The sequence below is a fragment of the Trifolium pratense genome, linkage group LG7 (genome assembly GCF_020283565.1).
Source record: "Trifolium pratense cultivar HEN17-A07 linkage group LG7, ARS_RC_1.1, whole genome shotgun sequence".
Lineage (NCBI taxonomy): Eukaryota > Viridiplantae > Streptophyta > Magnoliopsida > Fabales > Fabaceae > Trifolium > Trifolium pratense.
Window position 1 is genome coordinate 46,101,518 of NC_060065.1, and position 20,866 is coordinate 46,122,383.

At 31.4% G+C, this 20,866-nt stretch overlaps 3 protein-coding genes across 3 annotated transcripts; all 3 read right to left on the reverse strand.

Annotated features, from left to right (window-relative positions):
• Positions 1–6,010: 6,010 nt before the first annotated feature.
• LOC123897730 (peroxidase P7-like) lies at positions 6,011–7,951 on the reverse strand. The gene is made up of 3 exons (XM_045948474.1): positions 7,667–7,951; positions 7,316–7,507; positions 6,011–6,818 (listed from the first exon to the last, which is right to left on the reverse strand). The coding sequence occupies exons 1-3, from the start codon at positions 7,874–7,876 to the stop codon at positions 6,267–6,269; spliced, it is 954 nt and encodes a 317-aa protein (XP_045804430.1). The 5' UTR covers positions 7,877–7,951; the 3' UTR covers positions 6,011–6,266.
• A 4,042-nt stretch (positions 7,952–11,993) lies between these two features.
• Positions 11,994–15,499, reverse strand: LOC123897875 (probable serine/threonine-protein kinase PBL23). The gene is made up of 6 exons (XM_045948671.1): positions 15,159–15,499; positions 14,043–14,287; positions 13,788–13,929; positions 13,298–13,556; positions 13,037–13,169; positions 11,994–12,498 (listed from the first exon to the last, which is right to left on the reverse strand). The coding sequence occupies exons 1-6, from the start codon at positions 15,313–15,315 to the stop codon at positions 12,217–12,219; spliced, it is 1,218 nt and encodes a 405-aa protein (XP_045804627.1). The 5' UTR covers positions 15,316–15,499; the 3' UTR covers positions 11,994–12,216.
• A 1,739-nt stretch (positions 15,500–17,238) lies between these two features.
• LOC123897876 (multiprotein-bridging factor 1a) lies at positions 17,239–19,780 on the reverse strand. Its single transcript, XM_045948672.1, has 4 exons — positions 19,503–19,780; positions 18,915–18,998; positions 17,644–17,726; positions 17,239–17,552 (listed from the first exon to the last, which is right to left on the reverse strand). Exons 1-4 carry the CDS (start codon positions 19,642–19,644, stop codon positions 17,433–17,435), a joined length of 429 nt encoding a protein of 142 aa, XP_045804628.1. The 5' UTR covers positions 19,645–19,780; the 3' UTR covers positions 17,239–17,432.
• Positions 19,781–20,866: the final 1,086 nt, after the last annotated feature.

The following is a 20,866-nucleotide window of genomic DNA, read 5'->3' on the forward strand; positions in this document are numbered from 1 at the left end:
TTTACTATGTCCGATAATTTTGGGACAAGTACTACATGTACTTTTCCTACGAAAGTGGGTTTAGTATCTCTTGTACTAATTTCATTATTAATATAATTCATTGTTTGTTGTTAAAAAAAATTGTATCTTTATTAAATATTTTTTTGAAAATTATTTTGATAAACTTATGAATAATGCGTTAACATATATTTATTTACCTAAATAGATTTGCATAAGAATAAAATAAGTCAATTTATTAGTCATTGCCTTTTCAAAACTCCTTGCAATTGATTAGTAGCTCTATACACGTTTAGGAATTTTTCAACACTAGTTTATTTCTTTTAGTCAATCTGACATGAAATATCAACCACAATGAAACTTCATCATTCCCATGCATGCATGTTATCTCACCATCAGTGATCCACTATGATGGAGGTCATCATCCTCCCACCCAACTCATCGTTGTCACTGAAAAACTCAGGTTGAGTGTGCCTTGAAATTTCGGTCAGAATAGAAGTCAAAAAATCATGATGTTTTTTGGGAGATTATGCCTGCTCACGCCCAGCCATGGGAGCTGGCGCCTAGGCGCAGCGCGTGTTGACAACATGTGCTGTTTTGCTGGTTTTTTTTTGTTGGGAAAACTCTTTTCTTAGAGGGCACTCTGACTTGGATTAGTTTTATTTTAAAACAGATTTGTTTCTAGGATTTAGGCATATATTTTTCTATAAATAGAGGTTGATTTATTCATAGAAAAATAAGAGAGTAGAGATGTAGCAAATCAATTAGGATTTGCCTCTAACACAAGGCTAGGGTTAGTGGCGGATCTAGAAATTTACATCGGTGGGGGCTAGAAATATTACAACCAATGAAAATATTTTTTTAGATTATTTTTTTTTGTTACCATATTATAGATACAAATTTTTTACTATTGCTCTCTTTGGAGAGGCTGCATAAAAATTAAGGAGAGTAAAGTTAAGAGGGAGAAATTGTGTAAAAGATTAAGTAAAAATTGGAGTAATGAAAATTTGAAAAGTGAAAAAAAATGAACTTCTAATAAATATAGAAGTGGGGACGGACCCAAGGGGGCAAGCAGGGTCTCCAACCCTCCCCCCCCACCCGCCCTCCCCCCTATGCATATATGTTTAATATGTATAATTTTTAATGTATATGAGTTGCTAATGACATCTCTTAATTTATCCACTCTTATTTTAGGTGCTTCTAAATAAATTATTGTGATTTTATCTTATAATTTTGAGTTAAATATATTTTTTGTCTTTATAAAATTAAGAGTTTTTAAGTTTTGTCCTTCAAAAAATTTACTTTTAGTCCATATTTGTATTTTATAGCAATTATTTTGAGGACTAAAAGTATCAATTTTTGTAAGAATATTTGAAAATAGGGACTACTCTTACCAAACTACAAGATTTTAGAGGATATTTTCAGTTAAAATTTAATAGACTAAACATAAAAACTCGTTATTTTATAAGGACAAAAAATATATTTAACTCTATTATTTATTATTAAAAAAAGAAATTCCACCCCCCGTGTGATTGATTTCTGGATCCGTCCCTAGAAGTGTAAGTTAGTGGACTAATTAATTTTATGAAGACTTAAAAAAGAATATAATAGTATTTTGTATTGGGGCTTAAAAAAATATATTAGTATTTTGTTTGTAATAAAATGTATATATTAGTATTATTATAGAAATTTTTTGCATCATTGTGGGGAATACCACACACATAGATCCGTCATTGGCTAGGGTTTTAGAGAGAAACAAGAGGGGTTGTCTCTTGGTATAACTCTAGGGTTAGGCAAAGGGGATTGATTACACCTTGCGAAGCACTTATCAAATTGAGTCTCTTGGCCACGGGAAGATATTCGGATTTTGGGTAGAATTATGATTAATTCTCGTAATCCAATTTGGAATTTTTTTTTGTAAAGTTACTCTTTGATATAGTGGAACTAAGGGACTGCTCTCTCTCTCTCTCAGACTAGGTCATTGTTGGACCTGGGCAAACAAATTATCGTGTTTTTTCTTCTCTTTTATCTTTTTTATTGATTATTATTATTATTGCTTATTCCTCTTGTTATTGGTTGTCGTTCTATTATTCCACACATCAAGTTCTTATCATTGGTGTGATTTTATCGACGAATTCACAACAACTCACAGTCACCCTGAAACGTTTCACTATACTACAAGCAATGAAATTGTCCACTCCCAACTTCTTCTATCATTTTAATGGATCTTCTTTTTTACTTTGTACGATTGATAATGACTTATTTTAACACCAATTGTTGAAGACTCTCAGGTAATTATTTTTTTGGTTACCATGATATTGGGAAGTTTCTACCGTCGTTAGTAATGACTATTCTTCTTTGAGGAACCTGTGTGGAGCATACGAGATAGGTTCTCCCCTCCTGATCAAATTTTCTGCATACACATAAGTTAGGAATTGAACTCCTGACCACATGTTTAAAGGAACCAAGACCCGTACCACTTGGATCAATTCATTGTTGTCGTACTATCACTAATTAAACCCTTTATTTTATACGAGATCACTTAGTTTATAAATAAGTTATATGGACACGTGAAATCCACTTATAGTTGGCTTGATGCTCTTGGCCGGAGTAAAGAATAGAGTAATAAGGAAGTCATTAGTTTGGTACCCCTCTCCATTTCAACAATTAATAATGTTAATAAAGTGATTGAGTTTAAGTGATTAATGAACTATTTTTAAGAAGAATAAATTGTTCGTGAAAGTATTTGAGTTCAATTCTTAAAATAATAACTTTTTTGTTAAAGTTTATTTACCTCATACTCGAATTGAACGCTAATTCACCATAATCTCTTTTTCTAAAAATCGTAAGGTTAATAAAAAAAAAACTATTTGCACTAACGACAAGTCTCGTTTCTAATGAGATTATATGGTTAACTACCATCTATAATATATGTGATTTAGTCAACAATTATATTTATTATATATTCTAGAAAAAGTATGACTTGATTGACAAATTTAGTGAATTATTATAGTATAAATAGTAATGTATCTTAATAATTGAATAAGGATCATATCCTAATCGTAATTAAGATCATGGCATGGCCACATGCTTTTGCTGGCAGGAAATTTTAATCATATTGCAATTTCCTACCGCTGGGCGTTGTCATAATTGCAAGGGATTTTTCTTCAAGGATCAAGTACCTTACCAATATATACTGAGTACGTAGAAAAAGTATATATTTCAATATTTGCGTAGATCATTGTACTTAGTACGTGGAAAAGAATATGTATTTAACTAGACCATTAATTGTTCTTGAAAATAGTATGCAGCAGCTTCATTTCATTTTTTTATATATGATTTTTTTCTCCTCTTTTTTGAGTGGATTTTTTTTATGGAGTTGACGAGTGTCTTGCTTTATTTCGATTTATTGGGTACCTCTTGTATTCGATTTATTTCTGTTTTGTATTTTGATTTTTTTCTACCCCCTATTAATTTTTATATAATATATTTACCATTAAAAAATAAATTATTAATTCTACCATTAATATTGTGGTTAATTTTCCATTAAAAAAATATTGTTGTTAATTTTTTTATATGGTTAATCACAATTTTATAATTTTTTATATGATTTAAATTAATCATTTATTCAACTAAATTAACCACAATTTTACATACTATGAAGTAGCTAGCATGTTCCTCAAGTAGGGGAAAATTTTGGCATCATAAAATATTTTTTGTATTAAATTGTTGAAATGGAGTTAGTTGAGTAGTTACTTGGAATTTTGATTGTTACAAATAGTTAGTTTTTATAGTTAGTTTTTAGTTTACTTGCAAAACAAGCAAACTATAGAACTCTTATACTGAGTTTTATAACTTCGGATTTTCATAACTAATGAATAACTTTTGGATCCATCTTTCATCTCTTTCATTTCTTTAGGTTTATTCATCTCTTGTTTCATCTCTTTCATTCATCTCACGGCACATCCTTAGATACACTGAATTGAGCTCACTGTGCGCTCGTTGTTCCTAGGTTCATTGTGTTCAAACAAAATTGACAATTATGTAACCAAAATCGTGTACCAATTACTCCTTTAGTTTTTAATTATAATTTTTTTAATAAATTGAAAATTATTTTTGATTTTTAAAGGCTCGTTTTAATTAGTTCTTCAAAAAAAAAATGAGAGACTCAATTTAGTCTAAAAGAAATTTTATTTTTTTAAACCCTCAAAAAAATAAACCGAAATAATTTAACCATTATGTGAATTCATATAAAAAATTTGATTTTTTATGCTGACATGCTGCTGACCAATCAAGCTAAATAAAATGTTAGTAATGACAAAGTCTCTCTAAGTTCTTAGAAAGAGCATTTTGAAAAGGGGCAGAGCAACCACCCTGCCCGCCCAAAAAATTTAATTTTTTTTTTATATGTATACTATTTTGAGGCGATTTTGACTACTTTTTAATTTGCGGGGGTTTCGAACTCCCTCTATTTGGAAGATCCGTGGGCCGGTTTGGGTTGGGTTCGGCCAAAACCAAAACTCGAATCACATAGGGTATTCCGGATTGGGTCAAGTAAAATAACCACCCGTTACAATATTGGGCCGGATTGGGTAAATCCACTAATTTCCGGGTTGGATTGGGTTGGGTCGTAGGTTACCCAAATTATTTTTCTATTTTCTTAATATTAAATATCTAAATGAAGAATCATCATAATTTTCCATAAAAATAAGTTAAATAACTCACTCATTGTATTTTCTTGAAAAATATGGTAACTTTATTTCACTATTAAAAATAGTGCAATGAATTATCATATTTATTTATAAAAATTATTCAATCTTTTTATTTTTTTTAAAATAATGCGATGAACTATCATATTTGTTTATAAAATTTATTCAATTTTTTTATTTTCTTAAAAAGTAGTATAACTTATTTTCACTATAAAAATATTTAACGATTAAATGACAAAAGTTTTAGTATTTTTATAAAAAATATTTCAAAAAAACATAACACTAGTTGGTCGGTGGGTTTTTTTGGGTTGGGTCCGGTTTTACCCGGAACCCGATTTTTTTTATGGGTCTTTCACTTTTGAAATCCATATCCACCCAATTGCCCGACCCAACCCATTTTTTTGGGTTGGATTGGGTGGGTTTGACCGGGTTGACCGGATTTGCCCAATCCATGTACACCACTAATTCTTTTAGTGCTTTCTAGTTTGCGCGAGTTTTAAACCCCTCTATTTGGAAGTTGACATTCTAATTTACAAGGTTATTGACCTCCTTTAAATTGTTCTGCAAAAAGAAAAATCTCTATTATTAATAATTCATGTGTCCTTTTTAATTTACTTTTTGAAGCGTCCCTTTCTAATATTTTATTGTTTAATAATTTATAGATTTTTAAAATGTGTAATTTATTTTGTCAAAGTATTCAAGTATATTTTTTTTGAGAAAAAAGTACTCAAATTTTTAAAATAGAGTTTTAGTATATAAAAATTCATGTTTGATCAATCTTTTGTTAAAAAAATTAAATTTTTCTTGGAGAGATTCATATAATATTATAAACTTAAATACAAGAACTAATTAAAAAGTATGAAATTTACACATGAATTGACATAAATATATTTCGGAATATATTTTAAAAATTTATTTATTAAAAATGGTAATGACCCCCCTTTTGACTATTTTTCAGATATCCATATTAGACACCCACCCTCAATATGATATGTTTTTTTTAGTAACTTTTTTACATATTCAATTTATATTTATAGCGACCCTCCCCAATTTTTTGAGCTAGTTCCGCCGTGATTTTGAACGAGTCTCCAAGGAATAAGAAAGAGATGGGACAATACTTTGCAATTGTGTTCTCAAATAACTCTGATATCTATAGAAAAGGTAACGGTTGCACTATATAAGTCGGTAACATTTTTTGTTTTTCTTGTAAAAATTATACTCTCATATCCATATCGAACTCAAATTCTCCCGAATAATTCGTCCTAAGAGGAGCTCATTAACCACTTGACGTCAATTGTATTAGGTAACATAAAATTACTTTGATCCATTCATTTCTTAAAGTAAAACAAACAACTTATAGATAACAACTTTCATCTATTTGTGGAAATACAAACATTCAAATTATCAAAATAAAAATGCAACAACAATATACTACAATTGCCAAAGTATCCAAGTTCTAGTCGACCATTATGACTTAGACCCTATACTAATCAATCTCTCAAAAATCTTCACCAAAATATATTTATTCAATTGCTATTATGCCCTCCAATTCATGACCAATTAATTAACAAGCCTACAATTCTTTCTAATTTCTCCATTAGTCCCAGTGAGAGGACTAATTTTACTCAATTTGATCATAGCAAGAGCAAAGTCACTAGAAAACTTAGCACCATTGGTACTATAAGTGCTAACCAAACTATCTTGAGATCCATTATTGAAAAGAACTTGATCAGAATGGAAAAGACCTTTACTAGCAACAAGGTCTTTATAGTAATTGTTGTCAAAACTAGTTGGAGTAAGAGTATCAAGAGGTGCTAAATTAGTGTCACCACCAGAAACAGGACAATTTGCTTTTCTTGAAGTTGCAAAGGTTGTTTCAATGTTGGTTTCGTTGTAAATTCGAGTTCGGAAAAATTGACATTCTCCTTGTCCTATGGTGTGTGCACCAGAAAGGACAGTGAGATCACTTGCTGTTAGACCTTTGTTTTGAAACATTGTAGTGAGTGTTGAGAGGTCAGAAAATGGTGATGGGATTTGGCTGTTGGCTGCACTTTGACTTGCTGTTCTTGCATCTCTTCTTCCTAGTGGTACTTCCCATGTTGGTCCTCCAAGCTACAAATAAATAAGTTGATTTAATCAATTATTGAGATTCAAAAAGTTATGATGAATCAAAACTAAAAGTTGAATCATCATAGGGATTGGATATAATGGAGTAATGAATTTGAACAGTTTGATTACAAATGAACGGATGAGATTTAATATTGTATGTGTTATAAAAATTTGGATTGTGTAATAAGAACCATTGGATCGCATATATGGATGGCCGAGATTCACTGCAATAAACTGTGTAAATTTGCAACAACATTGAATCCAAGTCTCATCATAAGACAATAGTTTATACATTTTTAAATTATTGTCCGTGAGACGCCAACTAAATGGTAAGAGTTTGAGTTTCAACTTTTGGTTTATGATATGTATGTATGTCAATGGGCAGGGACTAGAATTTTATTTTATTTTTGCCAAGTATATATAGTTTCTTACTTTCATACCAATTATATTATTCAAACAAAGGAAATGAAGAAAGAAATAAAACGAAATGAGACACTCACCAGAAAAACTCCATCTCTTGTTGCAAGTGCAAGAATATCAGCACAAGATACGGTAGCATTGCAAGAAGCTTCCACGCTAGTTTTAATTGTATCAATCACTTCAAAACCCCTAGCTGAATTTTTGTTTGGTGCTGCATTTTTCTCGCCAGTGAACGTGGACGTGTCATCCAATAAGATTGATCCATCGCATCCCTACCGAATAAAAAAAAAAAAAAAACTTGACATGTTAATGCAATTTTTTATAAAATACACTACTAAGCACTTTTCTTTCAAGAGATTTATAATGTTATTCCCGAAAATGTGAGATTGGAAATGCAACATTACACGTAAATTATCTTAGAGCGAACTTACATTGACGAAGCAATCATGGAAGAACAAACGAAGTATAGAAGCACCAATCCGAGCTTCATTTTTTATAGCTTTGGTCATTTCAGTACGAACAATGGTTTGAAGGCTTGGACAAGTTTTGCCATAGAAGTTATTAACAAGTTGTGCATTGGTAGAACAAGCTAAGAGAGAAAGCATAGAGAGTGTGACAAATAGTTTAATAAAGGTAGCCATATTATAAATTTTTATAGATTTAAGCTACCAATTAATTATAAGAAGCTAAGGAAGTGAGTGATTTGTGAAGAAGCATATGAAATATTAAGCAATATATATAGAAGAATTTTGAGAGTGCATGCATACAAATGAGAGATTGATAAGAGTGAGAAATTAAGATAAAAGATTTGAAAATAATAATTTGTCACAATTTTCAAATTTGTACGCGTAATACGCGCTTAAATTTTTGGCAACGACTTGTGGAGAAAATTTGAACATAAGAATACAACGTTTACCCAAGAGTAGTTGACTTAGCCAATAATAAAACAAAGGATAAAGCTGCAAATATTGGAAGTTTGTGAAACTTTCACAAAAGTTAGAAGAAGCTCAATGTATTGTCGTTGCTTGGTCGACATATGCATGCTTAAGTCACTGTGGGAAAAAATACAAAAGGTCAAAAATGTATCCAAAAAAATAATAATTAAGTTTCAAGATGTTAATAAATAAGTTCTTAAGTTTTTTAGCTAATAAATCGATCATTTAAGTTTCTATTTGTTGCATTGTTATTCTTCTTCCAGTTAATTATCCTCCCATGCAGTTAGGCCTCAAACTGTCTGGGTATCGTGCTTCACGTTAAATTGAGTCTCAAATTCATAATTGTTAACATCAAAATTAACGGTCACGTCAATGTTTCTATGAACGTATGATAACTGAAAGAATAATGGTGCAACAAATTGAAAAACTATCACTAATTAAAAATTATTACAAACTCAAAATTTAAAACATCCGAATGTCTTTGGCCTATAAAATATTACTTTTTAAATTATAAATAGAGATAAAATTTGTAAGTGCGTCCCATGATCTTAACCCAGTATGCTATGCAAAAACTCTAATCGTATATTTATTCAGCATAAGTAGTGCTATTCTATACTAATCATTAACTATAATATAGTAACATTTTTTTATTGGAGCCAGTCACTTATTAGTTTGACCCATTTTTCACAAGTTGTATGCAAAGTTTTTTTTAAAAAAAACTTGGTATCCGGCCTTAGGACCGACTAATCCAAGGGGACCAATCCCACCGCCAGGGACGGACCTAGGAAGGCTACTATGTAGGCCTATGCCCCCACTTTGATGTGAATTTTTTTTATACTACTATACATATATTATATTATATAACAAATAAATTAGTTGATAATTTTCATAGTAGTCCACACTCACGCCCACACACAATCAGTTCAAAACTTACTTAGTTGCCCACACCCAAAAATTTATGGGAGATGACCGCTTAAATAATTGTTTAGTTACTTATATTGAGAGAGATATTTTTCTTGATGTTGAAAAAGAGAAAATTATTCAATTTTATCAAAATATGGAACGTAAAGCCACTAGGTTTGGTCTAGTGGTGAGGAGTTTGAGTAGTACGTTATAGGTCCTGGGTTCGATCCCTAGCTCATTGTAAACAAAAAAAAATATGGAACATCCTTAGAGAACAATTATAATGTATTTTTTATGCTTTTGAAAATGAAATGTTATATTTATTTAATGATGCAATTTTATAATAACCCCACTACTCAAAACTTCTGGTTCCGTCCCTGCCCACCGCCCACTTGCGGGGGCCCCATTTAAAGCCATAGTTTTTTTTTTGCTTTGTATGGACTTAGCCCACCGAAATTGGCACCAGTGGGAATCGAACCTGAGACCTTAAGAGAAGCATACTCCAATGGCCCAAGTTAACACCACTCGACCAACCCCAAATGGGTTTGTAAAGTTGCAAACACATCTCCATCTTATGCTATTTTCGGAGATGATGAGAAATTAATATTGCTCAACATTTTTTCTAATTGATCTATATAAGTCTCCTCTCGTGAGTCTCGTCTCAAATATAAGAAAAAGTTAAGATGTAATTAAATAACTTTAAATTTTATTTTATATTTAAATAAATTTTAATTTTAAATTGATATGGTGAAAATCATTGCATATATTGATTATTTTAGGAGTGGTATAACTATACCATTTTTCAGTCAACTTTTATTTATAAATTATTATAGAACAAGTATATGATTTTATTTTAAAATTCTAGTTTTCATTAATTATTATTAGAACGTGTCATTAATTCCTTTTAAAAAAAAAGGACGTGTCTTAAGTTGTAACTCAGATCATGTGGCATGTCCATATGCAATTAAGACCTTTGAAAACTAAGCTTCGTGTTTATTGTACTGTCATATCATATAATAAAATAGTTAGTTATCGATTAATGATGTGAATATGCAATTAATTTATTCTAAATAAATTGGCAAAAATCGATTTATCACTTAATATGAATTATAATATTAAGTCCAAATGATTTTGCCACAAAAATCAAACGTTTATTTTTAATAAGAAAAAAATATCAAAATATTTTGAAATTGTACTTTTAGAAAGCGACGCATAATAAAATGAGTTAAATGCTTTTTTCTTTTCGTTTTATTTGTATTGTAGAGTATATCTTAATTAATTAATTGCTTCAATAAAAAAAATCTTAATTAGTTAATTTGAACTTTTCTATATGAATGTGACCAATCAAATATGAAAGGAATCAACCGATGGTCAGAGGTAGCAAAGCAATGCTTGATCACTGATTCTCATTTTTTTTTTTTTGTTCATAGAGTGATAAATATCATATAAAATTTACATATAAATTGAAATTTTCATGTTTGAATATAAAACACCACAAATATTCAATTTGACATTTTGCTATTTATCGACTTATAGATAATTCCTCGTTCATTTAATTCCCTATAAAAAAAAAAAGTAGATGTAATTATACATTGATATTTTTGAATTAGAAATTAAGACATTAAATAAACTTATTTGTTTACAATATGTAAGGATGCATGTTTTTTTATAAAAGTGCAAAGAAATAATTACAGTTCAGCAATTATAGTTATATTTTAAAAGACTTATTAAAGTTAATAAGTAATTTTAATTCAATATTTTCTATATATGATAAATAATGCCACACCACCCCTGCATACACATTTATTTATTTTTAAGAATAAAAAGAGGACCGAAGCCAAAAAAAAAAATACAGACAAACAATATGAGAAGTACCAACTCCTCTTACGTATCATTAAAGTATTTTTGTCTAATTTAGGTCCGTTTGTTTTGGCTTTTTTAAAAATGGATTTTATAGTGTTACATAATTTTATGTAAAAAGTTTTTTTTATAAAAGCTTCAAATGAAAATTTGGTTTAAATAGTTATTCTTAAAATGATATTTTAGGTATTTCATAATTTTATTGAAACTTTTTTTGGATATCAAAATTTCAAAAAATCACTTAATTTTGAAGCTATTTCAAATAGATTTTCATATAAATCAATTTTGAAATACAACTTTTGAAAAAAATTACGATTTGAACTATGTTTTGATTTTCAATAATGTATGTTTATGTTATATGATGTTAAAATTAGTATTTTAATTTAGAAAAAACAAATATAAAAAAACTTGTAATATTTTGAAAAACGATTTTACAAAATCTATTTTCAAAAATACAAAGAAAAAATCTATTTTTTTAAAGCTGAAATAAAAATACCCTTAATCAGGACAATAATCGTAAACAACTAAATTTGTGCCTCCACAATACCGTATATATATTAACAAGTCCATCTACACTCATAAGAAGTGCATGTAATAGAAGGTGGGTGTTTCAAGATGAAGATCAACTGCACACCTTAACTTTGATCCATGATCAAGATGAAAAAAAAGAAGAAAAAAAAATTTATCATATCACTAATAGGATCTTAATTAGTTGTTCTCTTGTTGAAGGAAAATGTTATTTCTAAATTTTCAAATAGACCAAATACAAGTCAATCATAAATAAGTCATCTCTCTTAAAAGATAAACTTGTAAAAATAATATATTCTATGCGATTTAGTTAACAACGTCGATGAATCTAGTATGTCTTTTAAGACCATCTTCAAAGGGATGCCCTAACCCAATAAGCATGTGTTGCACATAGGTGTCCCATTGGGGAGAAAAATGAAATGGTGCTTATGAAGTAGAGTATCTACAAAATGCTAGGATGGATCCTCTCCGGTGAGATTGTTACCGGAGACGGTCCATTGTTGATACAAGTCTTCCATTGTTGAGATGTCACTTGAAGAAAAGTGATTGAGTTGTGTGCATTTCTTCATGCTTTAAAATATATAAACCATCTTTGATCAACTTGAACCATTTAAAACCATCATTTTTTCCTTACAAAAGGGCACCATAGTCCATATATATGGTTGAAGTCTTTAAGGTTACAAAGAAACCATAGACTACCAAAGCATACAAATCTAATTCTGGTGATTAGCCTTCATTTAAATATTGATTATACATTACATATTTGCATTAACTGGATATTGAGTAGGGCCAGGAGACAACTTAGGGGAATTGAAACTAGAGCAGCTGCCTAGTTTTGAGTTGGATCTTTGAGTCTTCACCAATGGAACCAAAGACTGCACAACATCAGCCATGAGAGGCCTATAATCTGCTTCTGGTTGCACACACATTGTCGCAATCGCCGCTACTTGGATAACATCTTTCATTGAGTACTGCCCCTCCAATGATGGATCCATAATCTTTACAACCTTTTCTCTATCAGTCAAAAGTGGCAAAGCCTAAACACAAACAATGCATGCAAGTTTGTTAAAATTAAAATGTACTCGTATGAAGCATGGACACGGACACCGGACACGACACGGACACTGACACGTCGACACCGATAATAATTTGAAAAAACGGCATAATTCAATGTAATTATAAGTGTCGGTGTCCAACACTGACGCGTGTCCGACACCGGACACGCCTAATCTGAGGAGTGTCCGTGCTTACTGCTTGGTGTTTGAATTTGTTTATTTGAGCTTATTTATTGACATAAGCACTTGTAAGATTGTTTAGGAGACTTATGGAAACAACATATAACAAGTCTATTAGTTTTCTGCTTTATTTCCATAAGCTCTCAGGATAGCATATGAAATCAGCTTATCGCTTATATGAAAATAATTACTAGGACTTTATTTTACCTTTTGTGTTATAGACATAGCTTATACATAGACACTTCTATGATAAGCATTTAATTAAGTTGTTTATCCAAATAGGGTCATAATAACGTTCACCGAGTACTACAAATAATGTTGAAAGAATTAGCAACCATACCCAAGTAACGAGTACGCCTTCTCCCGGAGGTCTCTTCATATCAACTGGCACTCTGCCGGTTAGAAGCTCCAAAAGTACAACACCATAACTGTACACATCTGATTTTGTTGTTAAATGCCCTGTTAGTGCATATCTGCACAATCAAATATTTTTCATCAGAGGAAATTACTCAAGGAACGAAGCATATTAAATAAAATGAAGATTACAAAAAAGAGAATAAACAAAACAACATAAAAGTATATTATGAGTTATGAATTGTACTCGGGGGCAACGTATCCCTGAGTGCCTAAAACGCGAGTTGAAACGTGTCCACCGACTCTATCAGATCCAAGCTTTGCTAATCCAAAATCAGAAACTTTAGCATGAAATTTTTTGTCCAAGAGGATGTTGCTGCTCTTAAAATCTCTGTGAATCACAGGAGGACTGACATGTTCATGAAGATATTCCAAACCCTTGGCAGCTTCAAGTGCTATTCTTAATCGAGTTTCCCAATCTAGATTAACAGACACGACACTCGAATCTACAAGAAAACCAATTCATCGAAATTAACCCCAGCATAATAAATAAATAGATATTGGACGAAAAATAGCACCGTGATTTTTGGGAGAGGTCAACCCCTTAAATGGATCTCAGTTACATCGAGGGGATTAGTCTAGCACGTGGAAGATACCTTTGATTTACTAGAAGAAAAAAAAAAACAGCACCACAATCAAAGGGCGCAAATGCAAGTCCAGCGCATTTTGTTACTTACTGTTATTGCTGATAGGATAAAGATGTTCCTGAAGGCCACCATTCGCCATAAATTCATACACCAGCAGCTTATGATTATGATCAGAGCAGTATCCAAGCAATGCAAGCAAATATGGAGAATGCAACCGACTTAGCAATTCAACCTACAATGACATGTAATCAACCAATTCAACTCAATCGAATTCATCGGCTCATAGACAAAAAATATCATGATGATATATAATGTGAAAATGCTGCTAGCGAAAAATGTACAAACCTCGACTTTAAACTCTTCTTCTCCTTGCTTTCCAGCTTGATCCATCAATTTAATCGCAACCTTCCTTCCATCATTGAGAACTCCACGGTAAACAAGTCCAAATCCACCATGACCAACCACATTTGACTTGCTGAATCCTCCGGTGGCAGAATGTAACTGCTTGAAAGTGAACACCCGAAGTCCTTTCTCGGCAACAACTTGCAGGTTTGCAAAGTCACTTTTCTCGTTAACATTGGCATCCTCGACTAATATAAAACCAAACAAAAAATAAAGTTAGAAAAAGAAAAGCTAAAACTACTCAAAAGTAAACCACCAAAAGTTAATTTAAAATCATAGAATTGATAAAAAAACATTATCGATTTATCATTATTACAGTATTCACATTCCAATATACAGATCCATATGTGACTATCATTATTAATTAAAACTGTACAAAAAGGAAATATAACAGGTTCAATTTTCACTTCTCATAAGAACACTACCAAATTTTCAGCACATGCAAATAGAACAATCAACACATATTGCAACATAAATCAACTTGACAAATGTTCCAATACCTTTCTTCAGCTAAACATTCCATTTTTTATAGGTGCATAAATTTCAAGTCAACTAAAGACAGACACAACATAGACACCAAACACCACACTGACACAAGCAAGACTCTCATAGTAATTTGGTATCACGGTGGGTATATCATAAGCTACACTCTGTAGCTTCTGTAAAATCACGGTGGATCACCGTGATACCAAAGATACACATAATGTAACAACTTACCTTAAATCTATAATATTTGTCCTGCAAGACCAATAAGAAAAACATTTTTCCCTAATTTTTGTTTATTCAAAACAAAAGAAACATTTTTGGCAGAAATTTCAAAAGACCCAGATCAAGGGATACAAAAATGCAGCATAAACAAAAAACCTCAAAGCAAAACAAAAATAATAAAAAAGTGCAAAAAACACACTAGCCCATTTTTCAGTAAAGCTGAATCTATATAACCCTTCCTTCTATCATTTTTTCTTTCATAGTATGAAAAATCAAACCTTTTCCCTTTCTACCCCTAAAACCACCACCCCCATTTTCTCAGCAACCAAACAGAACAAAAACAGAACAAACCTTTATGGTTTTTGCGCCTACGCTTGGAAACCTTGTTACTGATGTAACAATAGTAAGCAAAGGCAACAAAAGAAGCAAAGACAGCAACAGAAGCAAGTACAACAATTGCTACAACTGCAATCTTGGCCTTTCTTCCATAATCTTTATCTTCCACCATTTTTGAAGAAGCTAAAAACTTTAACAGTGGAAAATGGCTTAAAGGGTGGTGAGAGAAGCAAGAAGAAGTTGCATTTTGAGCTTTCAAAGTTCGAAGACGGCACTTTGACTCACTCTACTCTCACTCATTTTCTCACTCAGCTTTTTATTTGTGGCGCTTACAATAAGAACAAAAAAATGATGATGATAGTAATGTTTTTATTTGCATTTTACCCCTCAAATTAATTATAATTTTCCAAATAAAAGTCTCTTTCCAAAAAATATATATATATTTGGGTAAATCTTTGCAAAAAAAAAAATTATAATATCGTCGCAATATTTATTATGTTCTTTTTCCGTTTATTTATTATCCCAAAATCAATAGCCAATAACCAAAAACATATATCGAAAGAGATAATTTTTTAAATAAATCATAGTTACTATTATTTTCGTATTTGCACGTGCAGGTAATTTGGTTAACCCAACAAAAAAATATTATCAAATTTGTCGGTCAGTGTTCTAGTGTGACTTGAGGTCGGATTTGGATCATCTTCTTTACTTTCCTCTACATCTCTCTCCTCTACATCTCTCTCCTTTCTCTTTATCTCTGTCTTGATTTCAATTTATCTCTTCAATAAAAAATTTAAAAATAATCATGAGAGAGAGTGAGATTAAGAGAGAGATATAAAGGAAAGTGAAATAGATGATCTAATTTCCTTGAAGTCGCCTAAGTCTAATATCACATCTTTTAAGCTATATAATTCTCATTCATATTAATGTGAAAGCCAATTCTCATATATCTTTCAAGGCATGCTTTACTACATACTAACTTGAGTTTGGAGTATTTCCAATTATACAACCAGCATTGGTGTTGAAGGCATGGATATCAACCAAGCACCACCGTCGTATGAGCCTTCATTCATACATCTCCATCCACCTCGCTCCATCCAACTCTTCATCCATCTCTCTTCAATATATAAGGAAATTCAAAGTGTGACAATTTTGTATATACTTTTGAAACCATCACACTTTTATTTTTATTTTTCAAACAGTGCCAAAATATGTTGCCTAAAGTAGTGCAACATGATTTTATGAGCTCTATGCATATTAATCTGGTTTAATTAACTGACAGATTAAACCAAGAAATTTGTGGCTAAATATGAAGAATGTTTACCAATAACAAGAGTTTAATGGTTGTTCAAAAAAACAAAAAAAAAAACAAAAGTGTAATGGACATAAGCAGACAGAGTAAAAAATATTTTACACCATCAACCAATAAGAATGTTTCAACCTTATCATATCAAAAAAGTGGGGTTAAGTGGAATAATGTAACGGAAAACATGGTTATGATTGAATGACAGTATGAAATTATTTTGTCTATGCAAATTCTTTTTCTCGGTTTCAAAAGGGTTGGTCCAATCCAAAAACTCTAATTGAGAACTTACTTTTCAAATGATACTCCAGGGTCTTACTTTTGCAAGGTGAATTCATTTTTAAAATGTCGTAGAGGGTAATTGTGAATTTGTCATGATCGTGAGGAAAAAATAGTATTGGTACTTGCAGATGTATGCCCAGGAAGTGAAGCAAGCATAATGCATCTGTTCCAGTTCTATTTTTTGCATTTCTTCTATTTTCAAATAATCAATTTATTTTCAAAGAAAAACTAAATGCCGCAAGCACCTGGTGCAGATTATGTAATAAAAGCCTAAAGAACAAAATCCATATTAATCTGCTTCAAAAAAAAAAATCCATATGAATAATTCCAAAATAACTACTATATACTTCTGCAGATTATTTCATAAATCAAAATATATATTTACATGTGATTTCAAATTAGATTTAATTGTGCCAGTTTTCAAGATTATAAAAAAGTTCAACTATAAATACCGACACAAACATTTACTTATTTATTTATGAACACACTATTTTGCATATCAAAAGTAAGTTTATGCTGACCATACAACTTTATTTACCAAACTCCATCATTAAGTTTAAACAGGTTAAAGTTTCAGGCATACATGCAAAAGCAACCAACCCAGGACAGTGAAATATATAAATCCAACTACATAACAGCCGTCAGATTAGATTCAACAGTGTAAAATAGATCCAACTACATACACAGCCATCAGATTAGCTTCCTCATTTCTTCCCACGCAGTTTGGCACCGAGAGCTCTCTCCAACTTGCCAATTATCTGCTGATTTGGAATGGCTTTCCCTGACTCATACTCCTGGATCACTTGAGGCTTCTCATTGATAATCTGCAAGCAAACATGCTCCTTATTAATATCAACTGCAATTAATCAAATTAAGACATAAAACACATGCAGTGGGTGAAGTCAGCAGCAATACTTGAGCAAGTTGCGCCTGAGTAAGTTTCTTGTCTGTCCGGGCTTGCATTATAGCTTTCTTGAGTTCAGTTGGGACCCGATCATCTGCACACACAAGTCCAGTTACTAGGTATAAGCATTAAAGTAGAAAGAGGTGCAACTCATATATAAAAAAGGGAGTTGATGTTCAATGAAAAATTCTAGTCAGGAAAACCAAAATGGGCCTAGTACTTTTAGTATAAGAAACCTAAAACTGGTATATAACAGCAGTGCTAATGTGTGACTAATAAACAAAGCCCCTCTGTAAGTTCAATGAAAAATTCTAGTCAGGAAAAACAAAATGGGCCTAGTACTTTTAGTATAAGAAACCTAAAACTGGTATATAACAGCAGTTCTAATGTGTGACTAATAAACAAAGCCCCTCTGTAAAATTAAAAACTTTGAATTGCTGATCACTAGACAATTCTATCTCGAGTTTCGACATTCATCAAGCAGTAGTAAACCACAATCAACATATTGTACACTGATGCATTTTTATAATTGTTGGCAAGATCACACTATTTATAACAGAATATTAAGGCAACGAGAGGGTATAAAAAATATTTGCCCAGGATGGGAGCCTACTATTATAAAAAACAGTTTCATGAGTTCTGAATCAGTGTTGTTAAATTGCAGGGCGAATTTTTTTACAGACAGAGACAATTTAAGAATTGCCAATGTCGTGTTTATATGGCGGAGTTTTCGCCTGCCACCGTTTGACAACACTGCTCTGGATCTACACTATGTCTATCAATTATCAAAGGAGAGATTGAACTACACTAGAACACAGAGTAAATTCACACATTCTCCTGTCCATAACTTAAATTATCATAAATATCTCTAATATAACTTAAATCTGAGATATGAAATCAAACAACAAAAAGCAGTACATATGTAATCCAAAGCTAAAAAATGAATATGAATATTCTCAGTAATTATGTAATGATTGCAAATAACAATTCCAATGCAAAAAAGAAACACTTCCAAACACGTGTTATGATATTCCAAATGCCAAAAGTTAACACCAGGTAGTAATACATTTATAAGTAACTTATATAGTGATAATGCTATTGCTATACTTCCAGTTCAATTCACATGCTTCAACCAACATAGAGGGAAACACCACAAAATTAGGTATACAATACCATATGAAAAACAAAAATGTAGAGTAACGGCACAGTTGCAATATTTTGACGACAACAAGAAATAAACGAAAGAAGCAATAATATACTAGTAGAGTAACCGAAGACTTACGAGCTAAATTCTCTGTATCTTCATCCAGCCTCTTAGTGTTCAATGAAGTGCTGCTAGAGGCAGCTTTGTTTGTCGCAGCATTATCTGTATCAAACAACCCAACACAATCAGAACTCTGATCAGCAAAAGACGCAAATAAACGAGAAAATCACTTGCATAAAATCGAGAAACATTCAACTATATACTACAACAAAAAAAATCCATCAATGAAAAAAATCACTTGCACAAAATCATCTCAAAACTATGTCTTGCAAACCGAATCTAGAGAATCCAATAATCACATCAAATTTAAACGCATTATTTAACAAGATGAACAAAATCAACAACAAAACACACATTATTTAACAAGATGAACCCTAATCAGAAACATCAAGAATCAACACCTCAATAAATAGAACCAATACAAAATTAAAATCAAGAATATTATAAACATAGCATCAAAGAATTAAACGCTTCGATCAAAATCACAAAGATCAAACAACGAAAAAGTTTCATATGATTTTTTTTTATACGAGTTTTGCATCCTAGGGTTAGGGATTTATGAAAATGAACAACTAAAGAAATAAAAGGAAAAAAAAAAAGCTCAACGTTTCTTCATGGTTTCGATATCGGCTCCGGCACGGCGAGCGGCGTTGACGGCTTTGTCATCTTTTCTGGCAGCGGCGGTGGGAGCTTTCTTGCGGAGAACGACGGGTTCCCAGTCTTGTGAAAGAGGTCCAACTCCTGACATGTTTGAGATTTTTGTGTATGAATTTGGTTATGGCGTTTTTTTTTGGTTGCGTTGAGTCGGTTATAGGGTTTTTGTTGTTAGAAGAAAATGATGAAGATGAAGATGAAGATATAGTTGAGATTCTTGAGCAAGTTAGCTTTTTGTGTTTGGGCTTTTTGTTGGGCTAATAATGACATGTTGTCAATGGCCCATTTCTTATGTGATGTGAATGTGATCAGATCTCCTTTTGCCACCCGGTTACTCGCACGTCCTACGTCTTTTCCATTTTATTTTTCTGTTATTTAAGTAGCGAACGTTAAAAGAATAAAATTTTTTGAAAATGTCTTCGTCTATTTAAGTAGCGGACGTTATAAATGTAGGGCAAAAAAAAATGGATAGGGTGGCAAAAGTAAATATCGAATGTGATTATGATTGTATCTGAATGCATCAAAATTACGAATAAATATTTTGATGTGTATTTTGTTTTTCAGCTTCAATTGTGTTTTCCTGTTGAGGAAAAAGAATATGCACCGACAAATAAAATAATTTACACCATTAATCAATAATCACCATGTATTTAGCCACATCATTCCACTTTGCCTCACTGTCTTATATGAAATAAAACATTAGATGATTTTTATTGGTTGTCCGAAGGTGCATAATATTTAAACTCTTTTTTGTTGATTGGTTTGATATATGAAATTACTTACTAATTGAAGAACACTAAGAGGTCGGTTAGCTTTCTGAATGATTTTGAAGAAAGAGTGTATAGCATATAAGATATTAAGATGATATTGCTTCAATTTTTTTAGACAATATTAATTTTAGTTTTTATTGTTGAACCAAATTGATTTGAAGAACAATAATATCTAATTTTAATTTTTATGATAACAAGATGTAAGTGAAGCAACCTTTATATGCGTGATCTTTTATGTTGCAATTGTGACTATCATTCTTACAAAGTAGTGATTTTTTTTCCTGTGAATGAACGCTTTTATATAACAAAACGACTCTTATTCTCAAGAGTATCTCCTACAATGGTCCAATCAAGCTTGTCTATATAAGTAGCTTTCCACAACAAAGCAAAATGTGAATTCATTAAGTTATATTTCAAGAGCTACATTAACACACAAGTTTGTCATCAATTACATGGCCAATGTGCCAATGATAAGGCTTACTAAATTAATAGTTATGAGTTATATAGAAGTTTCATTATTAGGCAACTTTCATTGTTTTCTCCCTT

Excerpts from the sequence above, each read along its gene's own strand:
- LOC123897730 (XM_045948474.1), bottom strand. The coding sequence starts at position 7,876 with ATGGCTACCTTTATTAAACTATTTGTCACACTCTCTATGCTTTCTCTC. Across the intron at positions 7,508-7,666 it reads TCCATGATTGCTTCGTCAAT|GGATGCGATGGATCAATCTT; the intron begins GTAAGTTCGCTC and ends TTTATTCGGTAG. Across the intron at positions 6,819-7,315 it reads CAAGAGATGGAGTTTTTCTG|CTTGGAGGACCAACATGGGA; the intron begins GTGAGTGTCTCA and ends ATTTATTTGTAG.
- LOC123897875 (XM_045948671.1), bottom strand. The coding sequence starts at position 15,315 with ATGGTGGAAGATAAAGATTATGGAAGAAAGGCCAAGATTGCAGTTGTA. Across the intron at positions 13,930-14,042 it reads AAGAAGAGTTTAAAGTCGAG|GTTGAATTGCTAAGTCGGTT; the intron begins GTTTGTACATTT and ends ATGTCATTGTAG. Across the intron at positions 13,557-13,787 it reads TTATCCTATCAGCAATAACA|ATTCGAGTGTCGTGTCTGTT; the intron begins GTAAGTAACAAA and ends GTTTTCTTGTAG.
- LOC123897876 (XM_045948672.1), bottom strand. The coding sequence starts at position 19,644 with ATGTCAGGAGTTGGACCTCTTTCACAAGACTGGGAACCCGTCGTTCTC. Across the intron at positions 18,999-19,502 it reads TATCGAAACCATGAAGAAAC|ATAATGCTGCGACAAACAAA; the intron begins GTTGAGCTTTTT and ends TGTTTGATACAG. Across the intron at positions 17,727-18,914 it reads AGATACAGAGAATTTAGCTC|ATGATCGGGTCCCAACTGAA; the intron begins GTAAGTCTTCGG and ends TTGTGTGTGCAG.